The 25,000-nt window shown below is 44.4% G+C and overlaps 1 protein-coding gene across 4 annotated transcripts in view; it reads right to left on the reverse strand.

Moving 5' to 3' along the window:
* CaMKI (Calcium/calmodulin-dependent protein kinase I) overlaps positions 1-25,000 on the reverse strand; it is a 919,698-nt gene that overhangs the window by 508,766 nt on the left and 385,932 nt on the right. For all 4 annotated transcript variants that reach the window (XM_053793074.2, XM_053793012.2, XM_053793155.2 and 1 more), the window contains exon 2: positions 23,819-23,953. In XM_053793074.2, the coding sequence (XP_053649049.2) occupies positions 23,819-23,953 (135 nt within the window). The remainder of the gene's footprint in view (positions 1-23,818; positions 23,954-25,000) is intronic.

Below are 25,000 nucleotides of genomic sequence, written 5' to 3' on the forward strand. Positions count from 1 at the left end.
TAAAATACTGCGTGGAATAGACAAGGTGGACAAAGACAGGATGTTCCAGGGAGGGGACACAGAAACAAGAGGCCACAATTGGAAGTTGAAGACACAAATGAGTCAGAGAGATAGTAGGAAGTATTTCTTCAGTCATAGAGTTGTAAGGCAGTGGAATAGCCTAGAAAATGACGTAGTGGAGGCAGGAACCATACACAGTTTTAAGACGAGGTTTGATAAAGCTCATGGAGCGGGGAGAGAGAGGGCCTAGTAGCAACCGGTGAAGAGGCGGGGCCAGGAGCTAGGACTCGACCCCTGCAACCACAAATAGGTGAGTACAAATAGGTGAGTACACACATTTACATACACACACACATACACACACACACATACACACACACACACACACACACACACACACACACACACACACACACACACACACACACACACACACACTGTAAGTACGTGCCGGTAAGTCCCAGGAGGTTGGGGGTCAGGTCACAAGAAGGTGTGGGCAGCCAAGGACCACGCACAAGCCACCTACCTTTCAGTACATAATAAACCCACACATAATTCCACACAAAATTACACACAAAATTACACACACACACACACACACACACACACTCATGCACACACACACACACACACACACACACACACACACACACACACACACACACACATACACACACACATATCCAGACTCACACATACACTCCCCCCTCCCCCACCGACATCTCACTACTTCCCCTGATCCCTCCCCTCCCTCGATCACCCTCCCCTCCCCCGTTCACCCTAAACCCTCCCCACCCCTCCCCAATCCTCTCCCACATAGCCACAGTTCCTCCACACTCTGACATACACACTACTAACCTAACATACAGAACTACATAGGTTTCCCACTCTGAGGCAATCAGGATAAAACAAAAATGGGTTGCCAGAGAGCAACAAGAAAAACCAAGGGACAGGAGGAGGAAACTGCAAAGGAAGATTGGGCAGCAGAGCTCATAAAAAGGGATCATGAATGGGAAAAGAAACTAGAAGAACTTAGCATGAGAATGGAAGAGAAGATAGATATGGAAAGCAGGAAGTGGGAGGTGCATGTCAAAGCAGCAGAAGCTAGGATACAGAGTTTAGAAGAGGAATTGAAAAATCTGAAACAGCCTAAAGAACATTTTGGGATTGACAACAAAGACTGCTACCTTAGCCACAAATAAGGGGACTGTAGGGAAAGAAGGGGCACAACTGCATGGAGAAGCTCTATCAGAGGAGACTGTAGCAAATGAAAGAGCTAAGCTTTATGTGGAGGCCCTAACAGACAACAACAGAGCCCAAGGAAAGCCGAGAAGGGAAAATGACAGGCCACTGAGCCCAAGTACATTAGCCAGTGAAACTGATGAAACGAAAGCTGCAGTGGAGGAAACCAAATAAAATGAGGGGATACACAGGGATATGCAGTGGGAGAAGGAAAGGGTGAGGTCAGTCTTTGTGTATGTGCTCCAGGAAGTCGAAGGGGAAACATATGAAGCAAGAAAACAAGGGGAAAAAAAGCAATTGAAAGCATCATGAAAGCAATAGGAGAAGACGACATGATCCAGCTGGAAAATTTTCGGAGAATAGGGGGGTTTGTAAAAAAAAGAACCCCGCCAGTGAGAGTGACCTTCAAGGCAGAAGCGACTCGAACCAGGATCCTGCAGGAGAAAGGACGATTAAGGGACATGCCGGCATACAGGAAGGTGTATCTCGACCGCGACAGAACACAAGAAGAAAGGCAGAAACTGAGAGAGATGGTACAAAGGCGAAAGGAGGAAAGAGAGGGGATGGAGAAGACAGACAGGAGATCCCAGACCCAGGAAGAAGATCAAATACAGCCTCCCTCACAACTTCCTATAGAAGCCTCCCAACCAGGTCAACCCCAGTGCAACCAAACACTCTAAATCAAAACACCCATGCCACATCCAATGCCCCCACCCACTACATTACAAACTCCACCCCCACAGCAACAACCCATAGTTCCTTACCAGGTCTCCCACTTCCCCAACCCCAATATACCTCCCAGACCACAGTCTTAGAAAAGAAGTTGAAGGTGTGGTATACAAATGCAGATGGAATAACAAACAAGTATGAGGAGTGGCACGAAAGAATCAAAGAGACATCCCCAGACATAATAGCACTCACAGAAACAAAACTCACCAGAATAATAACAGATTCAATCTTTCCATCCGGATATCAAATCCTCAGGAAAGACAGAGGGAGGAGAGGGGGAGGAGGAGTTGCACTGCTCATTAAAAACCAGTGGGGTTTTGAGAAAATGGAAGGAATGGATGGCATGGGCGAAAGGGACTACTTAGTAGGAACAATCCAGTCTGAGGGACATAAGGTGATAATTGCAGTAATGTACAACCCACCACAGAACTGCAGGAGGCCAAGAGAAGAATACGATGAGAGCAACAGAGCAATGATCGACACACTAGCCGAGGTGGCCAGGAGAGCACACATGGGGGGAGCAAAGTTACTAGTTATGGGTGATTTCAATCACAAGGAGATTGACTGGGAAAACCTGGAGCCCCATGGGGGTCCCGAAACATGGAGAGCCAAGATGATGGATGTGGTACTGGAAAACCTCATGCATCAACATGTTAGAGACACTACCAGAGAGAGAGGAGAGGATGAACCAGCAAAGCTGGACCTTGTATTTACCATGAGTAGTTCGGACATCGAGGGTATCATGTATGAAAGGCCCCTGGAAGCTAGTGATCATGTGGTTCTGTGCTTCGACTACATAGTTGAGCTCCAAGTGGAGAGAGTAGCAGGAATAGGCTGGGAAAAACCAAACTACAAAAGGGGGAACTACTCAGGCATGAGGAACTTCCTTCAAGACATTCAGTGGGAGAGGGAACTGACAGGAAAACCAGTACAAGAAATGATGGACTATGTAGCAACAAAATGCAAGGAGGCAGAGGAGAGGTTTGTTCCCAAGGGAAACAGAAATAATGGGAAGAACAGAACGAGTCCTTGGTTCACCCAAAGGTGTAGGGAGGCAAAAACTAGGTGTACTAGAGAATGGAAAAGGTACAGAAGACAGAGAACTCAGGAAAATAAAGAAATCAGCCGAAGAGCCAGAAACGAATATGCACAGATAAGAAGGGAGGCCCAGAGACAATATGAAAATGACATTACATCAAAAGTAAAGACTGACACGAAGATGTTGTACAGCCACATCAGGAGGAAAACAACAGTCAAGGACCAGGTAATCAGACTGAGGAAGGGTGATGGGGAATTCACAAGAAACGACCGAGAGGTTTGTCAGGAGCTCAGCACAAGATTTAAAGAGGTATTTACAGTGGAAACCAGTAGGACTCCAAGAAATCAGAACTGGTGGGCACACCAGCAAGTGCTGGATGAGGTACATATAACCAAGCAGGAGGTGAAGAAGCTGCTATGCGAACTTGACACCTCAAAGGCGGTGGGACTAGACAACATCTCTCCATGGGTCCTTAAAGAGGGAGCAGAGATATTGTGTGAGCCATTAACAAAGATCTTCAACACATCATTTGAAACTGGGCAACTCCCTGAGGTATGGAAAATGGCAAATGTAGTCCCAATTTTTAAAAAGGGAGACAGACATGAGGCACTAAACTACAGACCTGTATCACTAACGTGTATAGTATGCAAGGTCATGGAGAAGATCATCAGGAGGAGAGTGGTGGGGCACCTGGAAAGAAACAAGTGTATAATTGACAACCAGCACGGTTTCAGGGAAGGAAAATCCTGTGTCACAAACCTACTAGAGTTTTATGACAAGGTGACAGAAGTAAGACAAGAGAGAGAGGGGTGGATCGACTGCATATTTTTGGACTGCAAGAAGGCCTTCGACACAGTTCCTCACAAGAGGTTACTGCAAAAGCTAGAGGATCAGGCACACATAACAGGAAGGGCACTGCAATGGATCAGAGAATATCTGACAGGGAGGCAACAACGAGTCATGGTACGCGACGAGGTGTCAGAGTGGGCGCCTGTGACAAGCGGGGTTCCACAGGGGTCAGGCCTAGGACCTGTTCTGTTCTTGGTATATGTGAACGACATAACGGAAGGGATAGACTCAGAAGTGTCCTTGTTTGCAGTTGATGCGAAGTTAATGAGAAGAATCAAATCGGACGAGGATCAGGCAGGACTACAAAGAGACCTGGACAGGCTACAAGCCTGGTCCAGCAACTGGCTCCTTGAATTTAACCCTGCCAAATGCAAAGTCATGAAGATTGGGGAAGGGCAAAGAAGACCGCAGACACAATATAGTTTAGATGGCCAAAGACTGCAAACCTCACTCAAGGAAAAAGATCTGGGGGTGAGTATAACACCGAGCATATCTCCTGAGGCAAACATCAATCAGATAACTGCTGCAGCATACGGGCTCCTGGCAAACCTACGGATAGCGTTCCGATACCTCAGTAAGGATTCGTTTAAGACTCTGTATACCATCTACGTCAGGCCCATGCTGGAGTATGCAGCACCAGTTTGGAATCCACACCTAGCCAAGCACGTCAAGAAATTAGAGAAAGTGCAAAGGTTTGCAACAAGACTAGTCCCAGAGCTACGGGGATTGTCCTACGAAGAAAGGTTGAGGGAAATCGGCCTGACGACACTGGAGGACACGAGGGTCAGGGGAGACATGATAACGACATATAAAATACTGCGCGGAATAGACAAGGTGGACAAAGACGGGATGTTCCAGAGAAGGGACACAGACACAAGAGGTCACAATTGGAAGTTGAAGACTCAGATGAATCAAAGGGATGTTAGGAGGTATTTCTTCAGTCATAGAGTAGTCAGGCCATGGAATAGCCTAGAAAGGGATGTAGTGGAGGCAGGAACCATACATAGTTTTAAGGCGAGGTATGGTAGAGCTCATGGGGCAGGGAGAGAGAGGACCTAGTAGCAATCAGCGAAGAGGCGGGGCCAGGAGCTGTGACTCGACCCCTGCAACCACAAATAGGTGAATACAAATAGGTGAGTACACACACATGCGCACACACACACACATACACACACACACACACACACACACACACACACACACATGGAGCAGGGAGAGGGCCCAGTAGCAACCGGTGAAGAGGCGGGGCCAGGAACTAAGACTCGACCCCTGCAACCACAAATAGGTGAGTACAAATAGGTGAGTACACACACACACACACTGGACACGTGGTCCAGAGACTGGCTTTTCGAATTCAGCCCTGGGAAATGCAAAGTCATGAAGATTGGGGAAGGGCAAAGAAGACCGCAGACAGAGTATAGACTAGGTGGACAAAGACTACAAGCCTAACTCAAGGAGAAAGATCTTGGGATGACCATAAAACCGAGCATGTCTCCAGAGGCACACATCAACCAGAAAACTGCTGCAGCATATGGGCGCCTGGCAAACCTGAGAATAGTGTTCCGATACCTTAGTAAGGAATCGTTGAAGACACTGTACACTGTGTAGGTCAGGCCCATACTGGAGTATGCAGCACCAGTTTGGAACCCGCATCTGGTCAAGCACGTCAAGAGGTTAGAGAAAGTACAAAGGTTTGCAACAAGGCTAGTTCCAAAGCTCAGGGAATGTCCTACGATGAAAGGCTAAGGGAAATCGGACTGACGACACTGGAGGACAGAAGGATCAGGGAAGACATGATAACGACATACAAGATACTGCGTGGAATAGATAAGGTAGACAGAGACAGGATGCTCCAGAGAGGAGATACAGAAACAAGGGGTCACAATTGGAAGCTGAAGACTCAGACGAGTCACAGGGATGTTAGGAAGCATTTCTTCAGTCATAGAATCGTCAGCAAGTGCAATAGCTTAGCAAGTGACGTAGTAGGGGCAGGAACCATACTTAGCTTTAAGACGAGGTATGACAAAGCTCAGGAAGCAGAGAGAGAGAGGACCTAGTAACGATCAGTGAAGAGGCGTGGCCAGGAGCTGAGTCTCGACCTCTGCAACCACAATTAGGTGAGTACTCACACACACGTAAGAAGGCTTCTGACACAGTACCATACAAGAGACTGGTACATAAGTTATAGGAGCAGGCAGGTATAGCAGGAAAAGCACCGCAATGGAACAGGGAATACCTAACAGAAAGGAAACAAGGAAGGATAGCACGTGGTGTGGTGTCAGAGTGGGTGCATGTGTTGAGTGGAGTTCCACAAGGGTCAGTCCTAGATTGGGTGCTGTTTCTTGTATATGTGAATGACATGACAGAAGGGATAGTCAAAGGTGTCCCTGTTTGCAGAAGACGTGAAACTAATGAGGAGAATACAAGCGGACGAGGATCAGGAAAAGCTACAAAGGGGATCTGGACAAGTTACAAGCCTGGTCTCACAAATAGCTTGTGGAGTTTAACCCCATTAAGTGCAAAGTTATATAGTCTGAGAGAAGACAAAGAAAACCGCAGATGGAGTACAGGCTCGGGGGATAAAGGAGCAAAACTCACTCAATGAGAAGGGACTGGGGGTGAGCATCATACCGAGCATGTCCCATGAGATGCACATCAACTAAATAATTGCTGCAGCATGTGGGCGCCTGGCAAACCTAAGAATAGCGTTTCGAAATCTAAGAGGTCATTCACAACACTGTACACCGTGTACCTCAGGCCCATATTGGAGTACGCAGCACCAGTATGGAACCCACATCTCCTCAAGCACGTCAAGATATTAGAGAAAGTGCAGAGGCTTGTAACAAGACTAATCCCGGAACTTTGGAGTATGTTCTAAAGGACAGGAGAGATAGGGGGGATATGATAATGACGTACAAAATACTGAGAGGAACTGACAAGGCGATTAGAGGCAAAATGTTTCAGAGATAAGAAACAGGAACAGAAGGGCATAATTGGAACGTGAAAACTCAGATGAGTCATGGGGATTTTAGGAAGTATTTCTTCAGCCTTATGATTGTCAAGAAATGGAACAATCTGGAGAGCTAAGTAATGGAGACAGGATCCATACATAGCTTTAAGAAGAGGTATGATAAAGCTCTTGGAGCCGGGAGAGAGTAGACGTAGTAGCGACCAGCGAAGAGGCGGGGACAGGAGCTGTGACCCCTGCAACCACATATAAGTGAGTATATACAGGTAAGTATGTACACACATATACCATCCTAGACGCCCACACGAGTATGTTAACAGTATCCTAGACGCCCACACGAGTATGTTAACAGCATCCTAGACGCCCACACGAGTATGTTAACAGCATCCTAGACGCCCAGACGAGTATGTTAACAGCATCCTAGACGCCCACACGAGTATGTTAACAGTATCCTAGACGCCCACACGAGTATGTTAACAGTATCCTAGACGCCCACACGAGTATGTTAACAGTATCCTAGACGCCCACACAAGTATGTTAACAGCATCCTAGACGCCCACACGAGAATGTTAACAGTATCCTAGACGCCCACACGAGTATGTTAACAGCATCCTAGACGCCCACACAAGTATGTTAACAGTATCCTAGACGCCCACACAAGTATGTTAACAGCATCCTAGACGCCCACACGAGTATATTAACAGTATCCTAGACGCCCACACAAGTATGTTAACAGCATCCTAGACGCCCACACGAGTATGTTAACAGCATCCTACACAGCATCCTAGACGCCCACACGAGTATGTTAACATCATCCTAGACGCCCACACGAGTATGTTAACAGTATCCTAGACGCCCACACGAGTATGTTAACAGTATCCTAGACGCCCACACGAGTATGTTAACAGTATCCTAGACGCCCACACGAGTATGTTAACAGCATCCTACACGCCCACACGAGTATGTTAACAGTATCCTAGACGCCCACACGAGTATGTTAACAGCATCCTACACGCCCACACGAGTATGTTAACAGTATCCTAGACGCCCACACGAGTATGTTAACAGTATCCTAGACGCCCACACGAGTATGTTAACAGTATCCTAGACGCCCACACGAGTATGTTAACAGTATCCTAGACGCCCACACGAGTATGTTAACAGCATCCTAGACGCCCACACGAGTATGTTAACAGTATCCTAGACGCCCACACGAGTATGTTAACAGCATCCTAGACGCCCACACGAGTATGTTAACAGCATCCTAGACGCCCACACGAGTATGTTAACATCATCCTAGACGCCCACACGAGTATGTTAACAGCATCCTAGACGCCTACACGAGTATGTTAACATCATCCTAGACGCCCACACGAGTATGTTAACATCATCCTAGACGCCCACACGAGTATGTTAACAGTATCCTAGACGCCCACACGAGTATGTTAACATCATCCTAGACGCCCACACGAGTATGTTAACAGTATCCTAGACGCCCACACGAGTATGTTAACATCATCCTAGACGCCCACACGAGTATGTTAACAGCATCCTAGACGCTCACACAAGTATGTTAACATCATCCTAGACGCCCACACGAGTATGTTAACAGCATCCTAGACGCCCACACAAGTATGTTAACAGTATCCTAGACGCCCACACGAGTATGTTAACAGCATCCTAGACGCCCACACGAGTATGTTAACAGCATCCTAGACGCCCACACGAGTATGTTAACAGTATCCTAGACGCCCACACGAGTATGTTAACAGTATCCTAGACGCCCACACGAGTATGTTAACAGCATCCTAGACGCCCACACGAGTATGTTAACAGTATCCTAGACGCCCACACGAGTATGTTAACAGTATCCTAGACGCCCACACGAGTATGTTAACATCATCCTAGACGCCCACACGAGTATGTTAACATCATCCTAGACGCCCACACGAGTATGTTAACATCATCCTAGACGCCCACACGAGTATGTTAACAGCATCCTAGACGCCCACACGAGTATGTTAACAGCATCCTAGACGCCCACACGAGTATGTTAACATCATCCTAGACGCCCACACGAGTATGTTAACAGTATCCTAGACGCTCACTCGAGTATGTTAACATCATCCTAGACGCCCACACGAGTATGTTAACATCATCCTAGACGCCCACACGAGTATGTTAACATCATCCTAGACGCCCACACGAGTATGTTAACAGCATCCTAGACGCCCACACGAATATGTTAACATCCATCCTAGACGCCCACACGAGTATGTTAACAGCATCCTAGACGCCCACACGAGTATGTTAACATCACTAGACGCCCACACGAGTATGTTAACATCCTCCACGCCCACACGAGTATGTTAACATCATCCTAGACGCCCACACGAGTATGTTAACATCATCCTAGACGCCCACACGAGTATGTTAACATCATCCTAGACGCCCACACGAATATGTTAACATCATCCTAGACGCCCACACGAGTATGTTAACAGTCATCCTAGACGCCCACACGAGTATGTTAACATCCTAGATCCTAGACGCCCACACGAGTATGTTAACATCATCCTAGACGCCCACACGAGTATGTTAACATCATCCTAGACGCCCACACGAGTATGTTAACAGCATCCTAGACGCCCACACGAGTATGTTAACATCATCCTAGACGCCCACACGAGTATGTTAACATCATCCTAGACGCCCACACGAGTATGTTAACAGTATCCTAGACGCCCACACGAGTATGTTAACATCATCCTAGACGCCCACACGAGTATGTTAACATCATCCTAGACGCCTACACGAGTATGTTAACATCATCCTAGACGCCCACACGAGTATGTTAACATCATCCTAGACGCCTACACGAGTATGTTAACATCATCCTAGACGCCTACACGAGTATGTTAACATCATCCTAGACGCCCACACGAGTATGTTAACATCATCCTAGACGCCTACACGAGTATGTTAACATCATCCTAGACGCCCACACGAGTATGTTAACATCATCCTAGACGCCCACACGAGTATGTTAACATCATCCTAGACGCCTACACGAGTATGTTAACATCATCCTAGACGCCCACACGAGTATGTTAACATCATCCTAGACGCCCACACGAGTATGTTAACATGTTAACATCATCCTAGACGCCCACACGAGTATGTTAACATCATCCTAGACGCCCACACGAGTATGTTAACATCATCCTAGACGCCCACACGAGTATGTTAACATCATCCTAGACGCCCACACGAGTATGTTAACATCATCCTAGACGCCCACACGAGTATGTTAACATCATCCTAGACGCCCACACGAGTATGTTAACATCATCCTAGACGCCCACACGAGTATGTTAACATCATCCTAGACGCCCACACGAGTATGTTAACATCATCCTAGACGCCCACACGAGTATGTTAACATCATCCTAGACGCCCACACGAGTATGTTAACATCATCCTAGACGCCCACACGAGTATGTTAACATCATCCTAGACGCCCACACGAGTATGTTAACATCATCCTAGACGCCCACACGAGTATGTTAACATCATCCTAGACGCCATCCTAGACGCCCACACGAGTATGTTAACATCATCCTAGACGCCCACACGAGTATGTTAACATCATCCTAGACGCCCACACGAGTATGTTAACATCATCCTAGACGCCTACACGAGTATGTTAACATCATCCTAGACGCCCACACGAGTATGTTAACATCATCCTAGACGCCCACACGAGTATGTTAACATCATCCTAGACGCCCACACGAGTATGTTAACATCATCCTAGACGCCCACACGAGTATGTTAACATCATCCTAGACGCCCACACGAGTATGTTAACATCATCCTAGACGCCCACACGAGTATGTTAACATCATCCTAGACGCCCACACGAGTATGTTAACATCATCCTAGACGCCCACACGAGTATGTTAACATCATCCTAGACGCCCACACGAGTATGTTAACATCATCCTAGACGCCCACACGAGTATGTTAACATCATCCTAGACGCCCACACGAGTATGTTAACATCATCCTAGACGCCCACACGAGTATGTTAACATCATCCTAGACGCCCACACGAGTATGTTAACATCATCCTAGACGCCCACACGAGTATGTTAACATCATCCTAGACGCCCACACGAGTATGTTAACATCATCCTAGACGCCCACACGAGTATGTTAACATCATCCTAGACGCCCACACGAGTATGTTAACATTATCCTAGACGCCCACACGAGTATGTTAACATCATCCAAGACGCCCACACGAGTATGTTAACATCATCCTAGACGCCCACACGAGTATCTTAACATCATCCTAGACGCCCACACGAGTATGTTAACATCATCCTAGACGCCTACACGAGTATGTTAACATCATCCTAGACGCCTACACGAGTATGTTAACATCATCCTAGACGCCCACACGAGTATGTTAACATCATCCTAGACGCCTACACGAGTATGTTAACAGCATCCTAGACGCCCACACGAGTATGTTAACATTATCCTAGACGCCCACACGAGCATCCTAGACGCCCACACGAGTATGTTAACAGCATCCTAGACGCCCACACGAGTATGTTAACAGCATCCTAGACGCCTACACGAGTATGTTAACAGCATCCTAGACGCCCACACGAGTATGTTAACATCATCCTAGACGCCCACACGAGTATGTTAACAGTATCCTAGACGCCCACACGAGTATGTTAACATCATCCTAGACGCCCACACGAGTATGTTAACAGCATCCTAGACGCCCACACGAGTATGTTAACATCATCCTAGACGCCCACACGAGTATGTTAACATCATCCTAGACGCCCACACGAGTATGTTAACATCATCCTAGACGCCTACACGAGTATGTTAACAGTATCCTAGACGCCCACACGAGTATGTTAACATCATCCTAGACGCCCACACGAGTATGTTAACATCATCCTAGACGCCCACACGAGTATGTTAACATCATCCTAGACGCCCACACGAGTATGTTAACATCATCCTAGACGCCCACACGAGTATGTTAACATCATCCTAGACGCCCACACGAGTATGTTAACATCATCCTAGACGCCCACACGAGTATGTTAACATCATCCTAGACGCCCACACGAGTATGTTAACATCATCCTAGACGCCCACACGAGTATGTTAACATCATCCTAGACGCCCACACGAGTATGTTAACATCATCCTAGACGCCCACACGAGTATGTTAACATCATCCTAGACGCCCACACGAGTATGTTAACATCATCCTAGACGCCCACACGAGTATGTTAACAGTATCCTAGACGCCCACACGAGTATGTTAACATCATCCTAGACGCCCACACGAGTATGTTAACATCATCCTAGACGCCCACACGAGTATGTTAACATCATCCTAGACGCCCACACGAGTATGTTAACATCATCCTAGACGCCCACACGAGTATGTTAACATCATCCTAGACGCCCACACGAGTATGTTAACATCATCCTAGACGCCCACACGAGTATGTTAACATCATCCTAGACGCCCACACGAGTATGTTAACATCATCCTAGACGCCCACACGAGTATGTTAACATCATCCTAGACGCCCACACGAGTATGTTAACATCATCCTAGACGCCCACACGAGTATGTTAACATCATCCTAGACGCCCACACGAGTATGTTAACATCATCCTAGACGCCCACACGAGTATGTTAACATCATCCTAGACGCCCACACGAGTATGTTAACATCATCCTAGACGCCCACACGAGTATGTTAACATCATCCTAGACGCCCACACGAGTATGTTAACAGTATCCTAGACGCCCACACTAGTATGTTAACATCATCCTAGACGCCCACACGAGTATGTTAACAGTATCCTAGACGCCCACACGAGTATGTTAACAGTATCCTAGACGCCCACACGAATATGTTAACATCATCCTAGACGCCCACACGAGTATGTTAACAGTATTCTAGACGCCCACACGAGTATGTTAACATCATCCTAGACGCCCACACGAGTATGTTAACAGCATCCTAGACGCCCACACGAGTATGTTAACATCATCCTAGACGCCCACACGAGTATGTTAACAGCATCCTAGACGCCCACAAGAGTATGTTAACATCATCCTAGACGCCTACACGAGTATGTTAACATCATCCTAGACGCCCACACGAGTATGTTAACAGCATCCTAGACGCCCACACGAGTATGTTAACATCATCCTAGACGCCCACACGAGTATGTTAACATCATCCTAGACGCCTACACGAGTATGTTAACATCATCCTAGACGCCCACACGAGTATGTTAACAGCATCCTAGACGCCCACACGAGTATGTTAACATCATCCTAGACGCCCACACGAGTATGTTAACATCATCCTAGACGCCCACACGAGTATGTTAACATCATCCTAGACGCCCACACGAGTATGTTAACATCATCCTAGACGCCCACACGAGTATGTTAACATCATCCTAGACGCCCACACGAGTATGTTAACAGTATCCTAGACGCCCACACTAGTATGTTAACATCATCCTAGACGCCCACACGAGTATGTTAACAGTATCCTAGACGCCCACACGAGTATGTTAACAGTATCCTAGACGCCCACACGAATATGTTAACATCATCCTAGACGCCCACACGAGTATGTTAACAGTATTCTAGACGCCCACACGAGTATGTTAACATCATCCTAGACGCCCACACGAGTATGTTAACAGCATCCTAGACGCCCACACGAGTATGTTAACATCATCCTAGACGTCCACACGAGTATGTTAACAGCATCCTAGACGCCCACACGAGTATGTTAACATCATCCTAGACGCCTACACGAGTATGTTAACATCATCCTAGACGCCCACACGAGTATGTTAACAGCATCCTAGACGCCCACACGAGTATGTTAACATCATCCTAGACGCCCACACGAGTATGTTAACATCATCCTAGACGCCCACACGAGTATGTTAACATCATCCTAGACGCCTACACGAGTATGTTAACATCATCCTAGACGCCCACACGAGTATGTTAACAGCATCCTAGACGCCCACACGAGTATGTTAACATCATCCTAGACGCCCACACGAGTATGTTAACATCATCCTAGACGCCCACACGAGTATGTTAACATCATCCTAGACGCCCACACGAGTATGTTAACATCATCCTAGACGCCTACACGAGTATGTTAACATCATCCTAGACGCCCACACGAGTATGTTAACAGCATCCTAGACGCCCACACGAGTATGTTAACATCATCCTAGACGCCCACACGAGTATGTTAACAGCAACAGCAACCTAGACTCCTGGAGTTTACTTGGAGAATTTTTCAGTGGGCAACGCCCCCGAGGCCCGGTCTGAGACCAGGCCTCATAGTGGATCAGGGCCTTATCAACCAGGCTGTTAATGCTGGTCGCACGCAAGCTGACGTACGAACCACAGCCCGGTTGGTCAGGTACTTACTTTAGGTGGCTGTCCAGTGCCTTCTTGAAGACAGTCAGGGGTCTATTGGTAATCCCCCTTATGTATACTAGAAGGCAATTGAACAGTCTTGGGCCCAGGACACTTATTGTGTTGTCTCTCAGTGTACTCGTGGCGCCCTGCTTGTCATCGGGGGAATGTTGCATCTCCTGCCGAGTCTTTTGCTTTCATAGGGAGTGATTTTCGTGTCCAGGTTTGGTGCCAATCCCTCCAGGACCTTCCAAGTGTATATATCATGTATCTCTCTCGCCTGCGTTCGCCAACACAAGTATGTCACAAGTAACAGCAACAACACACTAGACGCCACCCCAAGTTATTTCCTCTCAGCTTTTACGCAGGAAGATCCTGGTGACATACCGGAAAAAATAAACTATGTTGAACCGAACGATAATAAGTTATGCACCAACCAAGTCACTAGTCACTGGTGATTTGGTTCTCAAATGGACAAATTAAAACCTAACAAATCCCCTGGCCCTGATGAACTGTTCGCAAAGGTTTAAAGGAATGTGAGGAGGAACTTAGTGACCCTTTGGCTAGTCTTTCCAACACATCTCTTCAAACTTGCAAGTACCAAATAAGTGGAAAATGGCAAATGTGATAGCTATCTACAAAGCAGGTGACAGGTCCTTAGCTTCGAACTACCGGCCAGTAAGCCTAACCTCCATAGTAGGAAAATTGATGGAATCAATAATGCCGAGGCTATTCGTAGCTACCGCGAAAGACATAAATTGATTAATAAGTCTCAACACGGTTTTACAAAGGGGCGTTCCAGTCTTACGAATTTACTAACTTGTTTCACTAAGGTGTTTGAGGAGGTAGATCATGGTATTGAATATGATATTGTGTATATGGACTTCAGTAAGGCATCTGAGAGTCCCACATCGGAGACTATTGAGAAAAGTCGAGGAACATGCAATAGAAGACTTTTTTTTTTCTGGTTAGAGGCGTGGCTGACGTATCCAACAGCGAGTTTCCGTAAACGGGGAGAAATCAGTGTGGGGAAGCATCACAAGCGATGTTCCACAGGGGTCAGTGTTGGGCCCCTTGTTGTTTACAATTTACATAAACTATATAGATGAGGGTATAAATAGCGAGAAGCAAGTTTGCCGATGGCACCAAAATAGGCCGTCGAATTCATTCTGACGAGGACACTAGAGTGCTCCAGGAAGATCGGAATAGCCTAGTGCAGTGGTCGATGAAGTGGCAGATGCAGTTTAACAGACAAATGCAAAGTCCGTATGTTTCTATCAAGAAGTGTAACTAAAAGGAGTCCTCAGGGCCTCATTTAGATTATGCTGCACAGTTCTGGTCGCCGTATTACAGAATGGATATAAATGCACTGGACAACGTACAGAGGAGGATGACAAAGATAATCCCATGTGTCAGAAATCTTTCCTACGAGGATAACTGAGGCCCCTGAATCTGTACTCTAAAAAGGCGTAGAATTCCGGGGTTGATATGACTGAGGAATAAATAAAGGGAATGTAAATAGCGTGATAAAATATATAACCAAGACAGGACTCTCAGCAATGGTTTCAAGCTGGAAAAAATTTGACTCAGAAAAGATATAGGAAAGCACTGATTTCGTAGTAGAGTTGTAGATGAGTGGAACAAATTCCCGAGCGCCGTCATTGAAGCTAACACCTTGTGTAGTTTTAAAAATAGGTTAGATAAATACATGAGTGGGTGTGAGTTGAACCTGCCTCGCATGGGCCATGCTGCAAAGCTCTTTCTTTCTTACGTTCTCAGTAGCAGCAGCAGCATCCTAGACACACCCGAGTATGTTAACGGTAGAAGCAGCAGCAGGAGCAGCAGCGCCATGAGACAGTGTAAAGTGATTATAATAACTATGTAGCCCGATATCTCCCGATATCATTTATCACGTAATAAAACAACACGTTTACAATATATATAGTTGTAGGTACTTCCATCCCAACTCTCACAGTGTAGTGGAGTATCTGAGGGTGTGGACAAGGGTTGTGGTCCAGAGTGGACATGTGGAGACAGCGATAGGGGTCCAATGTGGACGTGAGAGTAAGATCAGTGTTTAAGTGTATGGTGTAATATGGACTTGCTTGAAGGTCACATTATAGATAAGTGTTCCGTGGCTCGGTTGGTAGCGTACTCATCTACATACTTAAGGCCCGTGGTTCGATCCCCGCCACGGGTGGAAACATTGTACATATTTCCTTACACCTGCTGCCCCTGTTCACCAAGCAGTCAATAGGTACCTGGGTATTAATCGAGTATTGTGGGTGGCATCCTGGGGGATGGTAGTATACCCTAGATTGGGCTAGGCTTCGAAATGATCTGAGGTTGGATAACTGCATGTAAAACTGATCTGTGTAAAAAAAAAAGTGAGCAAGGAGTGCGTGCCAAGATAATGCTGAGAGAAGTACCTTTCTCCGCTAATTTAACTACACACACAGGTGTTTTTCCTTGAGATATACATCCATATGTTAATATCTAATCATCATTACCAACGTAAATAGCAAACTCTTTAGAGATTTTTCATTAAGCGATCGTCGAGGCACAGTATTTTACGACCAGAAACTCAAAAAAAAAAAAAAAATCGGTCCCCCAAAATTGCCTTTGCTTCTCTCAAACATGCGTGTGGGTAGAAGAAATCACTGGTGTTCACTGCTTGTAGCTATTCATGGCGGTGATAAACTTGCGGTAACGACAGTCACTTGCCACTGATGGTTTGTGTGTACAACTTTAATCGCCCGCTAATTGGATTAACATTGGGTACAATCAACGAGGTATGCTTGGGTAATCAAGCCAGGGGTGAGGACCAAGCGTAGTCATCTCCGCAGGCGATGTGTTTGCACACTCTTGTGTTGCTGTGCTACACCGAGATCAGGTTAGTCGTCAAGGTCGCCTTGGTTTTATTTATTTATTTATTTATTTTATGTCTTTGCAAACAATACATTGAGATTTTATATTTACAATAATGGGCTGCAATGAAAAGAGAACCTCTATTATGCCTAGGCATTATGGGCCAACTTAACATTATTGACTTACAGACTACTTTAATACAAAGGATTTTATCATAGTGGTCCAATAGGATAGTAATTATTTCATCGTTGAACAGTAGATTATTAATTATGAGTGAATTAAATTTGTATAAGAAAAAGGATATATTCTTATAGTCTAAAATGCTTTTTGTGAAAACAATAGTTCAGTTATATTCCTGTCAACAATGGATAAAAGGTTCAAAGTGATTGTTGAAGTTATGATGGGGGAGTACATAGGTGAGTAAATGTATACTGAGTATTTAGCATTTAGTCTAGGGTGATTAAGTGGCTTTTGAGAAGAGTCTTAAATTGATTTTCAGACTGAGTTACTTTAATATCTTCTGGTAATGAATTCCATATTTTGGGGCCCTTTATGTGCATAGAGTTTTTACACAGTGTGATATTGACACGAGGTATATCAAAAAGAGATCTGTGTCTTGTGTTGTGGTCATGTGTCCTGTTTAGGTTGGTGAGAAGTTTGAGTGGAGGGTTTATATTTGCATGTATTGTTCTGTGTATGTAGTAGGCACATGAATAAGTATGGATGTTCTTAATGGTGAGCAGATTCAGACTTTTGAAAATTGGTGGAGTATACTGGCGGGAGTGAGAATTTGTTATCATTCTTACTGCTGCCTTTTGCTGGGTTATTAGGGGTTTTAGGTGATTGGATGTTGTTGATCCCCATGCACAAATTCCATATGCAAGATAAGGGTATATGAGTGTTAGGTTATACTAAAATATATTACGTTGTTTTAGGTTGCGACAGTATGGTAAGCTAGGTTAAATAGGTTATAATGGACTACGTTATGTTCTGAAGACTCAGACACGTACAACAAATGGGTATCCTTATTTGTAGACTTTTCCCCATCCAGTGGCTTTATCAATACAAGGCCATAATGTGAAGAAAGTAGAACTAGTAGTCTTGAAGACTACGGTGCTCTTCAAGAAGAAAGAAGGAGCAGTCTCTCAGGTTAGGACAAGGGGCTTCTCGAGTTCAACCCTAACAAACACAAGGTCATGCGAGTTGGAGAGGTCAGTCCGGTTACAGAGTACAGAATGGGCGGAGACAAGCAGCAAATAACAGACTGAAAAGGACCTGGCGTGAATATAACACGAAGCATATCACCAGAAATATGCATAGATAGTCTAATGTCAATGACATGTGCAAGATTAGCAATCCTCAGAATAGCCTCACATACGAAATATGTTGAGTACCCGGAGTCCATACCTGATAAAGCATATGGAAAGCTGGAAAAAGTCCAAAAGCTTGCAGTCAGGCTAATACATCAGCCGAAGGGATGTAGGGAAGTGTTTCTTTAGCCATAGTTGGTTAAAATGTGGAATGACTTGAAGCAGCGGTGGAGGTAAACTGGCACACAGCTTCAAGAGTCCAGAAATCAGTGAAGGCGATGAAAATGATCTAAGAGGCGGGGACCAGGAATCAAATCTCGGTCCATACGTACACACACACACACACACACACACACACACACACACACACACACACACACACACACACACACACACACACACACACACACACACACACAGCACAATAACTCAGCACTAATAGCCTGACTGAACACAGCTGTAGCCATGAAGGTGCCCAACACAAGAGCACCCAGAACATCAAATACCCTATAATAAAGGATTTAAACAGGATCACAAGTGGCCGCAGGGGCAAACAAATGAACATCGCTCGTGACGTCATAACGGTATTGTTTATGACGTCACATTTCACACAAATTATTACCCACAAAATTCTTCTATATTTTTTTTCTTATTTTTGCATTTTTCATCTTTATTTTTCAGTTTCTAGATTAAACATTTCACTTATTATTTTATATATTCGTATGTTCTATTATATAGAGATCTTTACACTAGCAAGACTTAGCCATGTAATTATCTATCTATCTATCTGTCTATCTATATGTGTGTGTGTGTGTGTGTGTGTGTGTGTGTGTGTGTGTGTGTACTCATCTAGTTGTACTCACCTAGCTGAGGTTGCAGGGGTCGAGTCCTAGCTCCTGGCCCCGCCTCTTCACTGGTCGCTACTAGGTCACTCTCCCTGAGCCGTGAGCTTTATCGTACCTCTGCTTAAAGCTATGTATGGATCCTGCCTCCACAAAATCGCTTCCGAGACTACTCCACTTCCTGACTACTCTGTGGCTGAAGAAATACTTCCTAACATCCCCGTGATTCATCTGTGTCTTCAACTTCCAACTGTCCCCTTGTTACTGTGTCCAATCTCTGGAACATCCTGTCTTTGTCCACCTTGTCAATTCCTCTCAGTATTTTGTATGTCGTTATCATGTCTTCCCTATCTCTCCTGTCCTCCAGTGTCGTCAGGTTGATTTCTCTTAACCTCTCCTCGTAGGACATACCTCTTAGCTCTGAGACTAGTCTTGTTGCAAACCTTTGCACTTTCTCTAGTTTCTTCACGTGCTTGGCTAGGTGTGGGTTCCAAACTGGTGCCGCATACTCCAATATGGGCCTAACATACACGGTGTACAGGGTCCTGAACGATTTCTTATTAAGATGTCGGAATGCTGTTCTGAGGTTTGCTAGGCGCCCATATGCTGCAGCAGTTATTTGGTTGATGTGTGCTTCAGGAGATGTGCCTGGTGTTATACTCACCCCAAGATCTTTTTCCTTGAGTGAGGTTTGCAGTCGCTGGCCCCCTAGACTGTGCTCCGTCTGCGGTCTTCTTTGCCCTTCCCCAATCTTCATGACTTTGCACTTGGTGGGATTGAACTCCAGGAGCCAATTGCTGGACCAGGTCTGCAGCCTGTCCAGATCCCTTTGTAGCTCTGCCTGGTCTTCGATCGAATGAATTCTTCTCATCAACTTCACGTCATCTGCAAACAGGGACACTTCGGAGTCTATTCCTTCAGTCATGTCGTTCACAAATACCAGAAACAGCACTGGTCCTAGGACTGACCCCTGTGGGACCCCGCTGGTCACAGGTGCCCACTCTGACACCTGCTGTCTTCCTGACAAGTATTCCCTGATCCATTGTAGTGCCTTCCCTGTTATCCCTGCTTGGTCCTCCAGTTTTTGCACTAATCTCTTGTGTGGAACTGTGTCAAACGCCTTCTTGCGCGCGCGCGCGCGTGTGTGTGTGGGTGTGTGTGTGTGTGTGTGTACTCACCTAATTGTACTCACTTAATTGTGGTTGTAGGGGTCGATACTCAGCTCCTGGCCCCGCCTCTTCACTGAACGCTACTAGGTCCTCTCTCTCCCTGCTTCATGAGCTTTATCATACCTCGTCTTAAAACTATGTATGGTTCCCGCCTCCACTACGTCACTTGCTAGGCTATTCCACTGCCTGACTACTCTATGACTGAAGAAATACCTCATAACATCCCTTTGACTCATTTGAGTCTTCAACTTCCAACTGGTTTCTGTATCCCCTCTCTGGAACATCCTGTCTCTGTCCACCTTGTCTATTCCAAGCAGTATTTTGTATATCGTTATCATGTCTCCCCCTAACCCTCCTGTCCTCCAGTGTCGTCAGGCCGATTTCCCTCAACCTTTCTTCGTAGGACAATCCCCTTAGCTCTGGGACTAGTCTTGTTGCAAACCTTTGCACTTTCTCTAATTTCTTGACGTGCTTGACCAGGTGTGGATTCCAAACTGGTGCTGTATACTCCAGTATGGGCCTGACGTAAATGGTATACAGAGTCTTGAACGATTCTTTACTGAGGTATCGGAACGCTATCCGTAGGTTTGCCAGGCGCCCGTATGCTGCAGCAGTTATCTGATTGATGTGCGCCTCAGGAGATGTGCTCGGTGTTATACTCACCCCCAGCCTTTTTCCTTGAGTGAGGTTTGCAGTCTTTGGCCATCTAGACTATATTGTGTCTGCTGTCTTCTTTGCCCTTCCCCAATCTTCATGACTTTGCATTTGGCAGGGTTAAACTTAAGGAGCCAGTTGCTGCACCAGGCTTGTAGCCTGTCCAGGACTCTTTGTAGTCCTGCCTGATCCTCGTCCGATTTGATTCTTCTCATTAACTTCACATCATCTGCAAACAGGGACACTTCTGAGTCTATCCCTTCCGTTATGTCATTCACATATACCAAAAACAGCACAGGTCCTAGGACTGACCCCTGTGGAACCCCGTTTGTCACAGGCGCTCACTCTGACACCTCATCACATACCATGACTCGTTGTTGCCTCCTTGTCAGGTATTCTCTGATCCATTGCAGTGCCTTTCCTGTTATGTGTGCCTGATCCTCTAGCTTTTGCAGTAACCTCTTGTGAGGAGCTGTGTCGAAGTCCTTCTTGCAGTCCAAGAAAATGCAGTCGATCCACCCCTCTCTCTCTCTCTTGTCTTACTTCTGTCACCTTGTCATAAAACTTCAGTAGTTGTGTGACACAGGATTTTCCTTCCCTGAAACCGTGCTGGTTGTCGATTATACACTTGTTTCTTTCCAGGTGCCCCACCACTCTCCTCCTGATGATCTTCTCCATAACCTTGCATACTATACACGTTAATGATACAGGTCTGTAGTTTAATGCCTCATGTCTGTCTCCCTTTTTAAAAATTGGGACTACATTTGCCATCTTCCATACCTCAAGGAGTTGCCCAGTTTAAATGGATGTGTTGAAGATCTTTGTTAATGGCACACACAGCATCTCTGCTCCCTCTCTAAGGACCCACGGAGAGATGTTGTCTGGTCCCTGGTGTGTGTGTGTGTGTGTGTGTGTGTGTGTGTGTGTGTGTGTGTGTACTCACCTATTTGTACTCACCTATTTGTGGTTGCAGGGGTCGAGTCCTAGCTCCTGGCCCCGCCTCTTCACCGGTTGCTACTAGACCCTCTCTCTCCCCGCTCCATGAGCTTTATCAAACCTCGTCTTAAAACTGTGTATGGTTCCTGCCTCCACTACGTCATTTTCTAGGCTATTCCACTGCCTTACAACTCTATGACTGAAGAAATACTTCCTACTATCTCTCTGACTCATTTGTGTCTTCAACTTCCAATTGTGGCCTCTTGTTTCTGTGTCCCCTCCCTGGAACATCCTGTCCTTGTCCACCTTGTCTATTCCACGCAGTATTTTATATGTCGTTATCATGTCTCCCCTGACCCTCCTGTCCTCCAGTGTCGTCAGTGTGTGTGTGTGTGTGTGTGTGTGTGTGTGTGTGTGTGCATGTGTGCGTGTGTGTATGTCGTGCCGAATAGGTAAAACTTGAGAATTTGGTTTAAATAGCAACGCTCTTCTTGCCGAATAAGGCAAGCGAAAATTTGTGTATGCAATAATTTCGCAAAAATCATTCTGAACCTAATGAAAAAATATATTTCATAGTGTTTGTTTATTATTAAATTACTGTAAACTTATCTAAAATATATTTAGGCTGGATAAGGCTAAATTAAATTGCGCTTGTTATAATAGGGTTAGGTAAGCTTTCTAAGGTTTTTTTGGTACAAAATTATTAATTTTTACATTAATATTTTTTACATTATCTTTAAACGAATAGGTAAAACTTGCGATTTTGACCTAAATAGCAACGCTCTTCTTGCCGAATAAGGTAAGCGACATATGTCGTGCACGACATATGTCTTGCAGAATAGGTAAAATTGGTAAAATAGCAAGAACTCATTTAAAATTAAGTCCTTTCTAAAGTTTTCTCTTATACGTTTAAAGATCAATTTTTTTTTCATGTTAATGTAAAAATTAATAATTTTGTAACAAAAGAACCTTAGAAAACTTACCTAACCTTATTATAACAAGCGCAATTTATTTTAGATATGTTTACAATAATTTAATAATAAACAAACTCAATTAAATATATTTTTTTCGTTAGGTTCAGAATGATTTTTGAGAAATTATTGCATACACAAATTTTCACTTGCCTTATTCGGCAAGAAGAGCGTTGTTATTTAAGCTAAAATCACAAGTTTTACCTATTCGGCACGACATGTTTATATATATATATATATATATATATATATATATATATATATATATATATATACATATATATATATATATATATATATATATATATATATATATATATATATATATATATATATATACATATATATACATGTGTATATATATATATATATATATATATATATATATATATATATATATATATATATATATATATATATATATATATATATATATATATATATATATATATATATATATATATATATATATATATATATATACACACATGACTTGTTTGAAGTGGCGTTATACCCTGGGAGCCCAACTTGAGTTGGGTATTCTTAAGACTGGTTAACAGTACAGATCAACCCACATGGAGAAAATAAAACAGAAAGAGATATGCTCTTGATATATATTTAATTTTCTTTATGTGAGTTGGTGTGTGCCATATGTATACACCGATGATCACAAACAGTGAAAACAGTATGACAGAGGACTGAACACTGACAGAATTCAAAACACTGACCTCCTGAGTACTTTGATTTCGTTCTCTAGCGAGTCTTCTTTGCCCTTGAGTGCTTTCTTGTCGATGATCTTGATGGCCACCACACGTGAGGGATCATCCCGCACCTCCGCCAGGCGGACCTGAGAGAACGCTCCCCTGTACCAGGAAAAAAAAACCGCAAGAATTACTCATTATCCCGGAAACAATTTAACATCGATAAATTCACATACAGACACTAATTAGTTAAACTTAAAGGAGAACAAGTTATGATAAAAAGTATATAATTTACCTGGAGTTTCACTCCCTTTATTCCCTTCATCAAGGACACTACCAGGTAGTAGTGGCTGTTTTAAGCAAGGTAATAACACCCAGCAGGAGGAACCAGCGGATTCTTTAACCTTTGCGAGGTAAACCACGAGATACTTTGGTCTCTAACCTTAATTATAACCTCTTCTACCTTCTCTGTTCCAAGGTAAACTATGACCTTTTTCTATATCTCATATTTTTATTTTGCGCCGCCATTCTCCTAGCAGCATAACATAATCTTGCTTAAATTTAAGCAATACAAAAGAATTTTCTAACCCCGGTAAGTAATATTCTCACTGTGTTTCTTAGCAAGTATAACTGTATTCATAATAATACCAACACCGGTGGTGGTATCATAGCAAGTATAACTGTATTCATAATAATACCAACACCAGTGGTGGTATCATAGCAAGTATAACTGTATTCATAATAATACCAACACCAGTGGTGGTATCATAGCAAGTATAACTGTATTCATAATAATACCAACACCAGTGGTGGTATCATAGCAAGTATAACTGTATTCATAATAATACCAACACCAGTGGTGGTATCATAGCAAGTATAACTGTATTCATAATAATACCAACACCGGTGGTGGTATCATAGCAAGTATAACTGTATTCATAATAATACCAACACTGGTGGTGGTATCATAGCAAGTATAACTGTATTCATAATAATACCAACACTGGTGGTGGTATCATAGCAAGTATAACTGTATTCATAATAATACCAACACTGGTGGTGGTATCATAGCAAGTATAACTGTATTCATAATAATACCAACACCAGTGGTGGTATCATAGCAAGTATAACTGTATTCATAATAATACCAACACTGGTGGTGGTATCATAGCAAGTATAACTGTATTCATAATAATACCAACACTGGTG

The sequence above is a fragment of the Cherax quadricarinatus genome, chromosome 2, assembly GCF_038502225.1.
Source record: "Cherax quadricarinatus isolate ZL_2023a chromosome 2, ASM3850222v1, whole genome shotgun sequence".
In the NCBI taxonomy this organism is placed as follows: Eukaryota; Metazoa; Arthropoda; class Malacostraca; order Decapoda; family Parastacidae; genus Cherax; species Cherax quadricarinatus.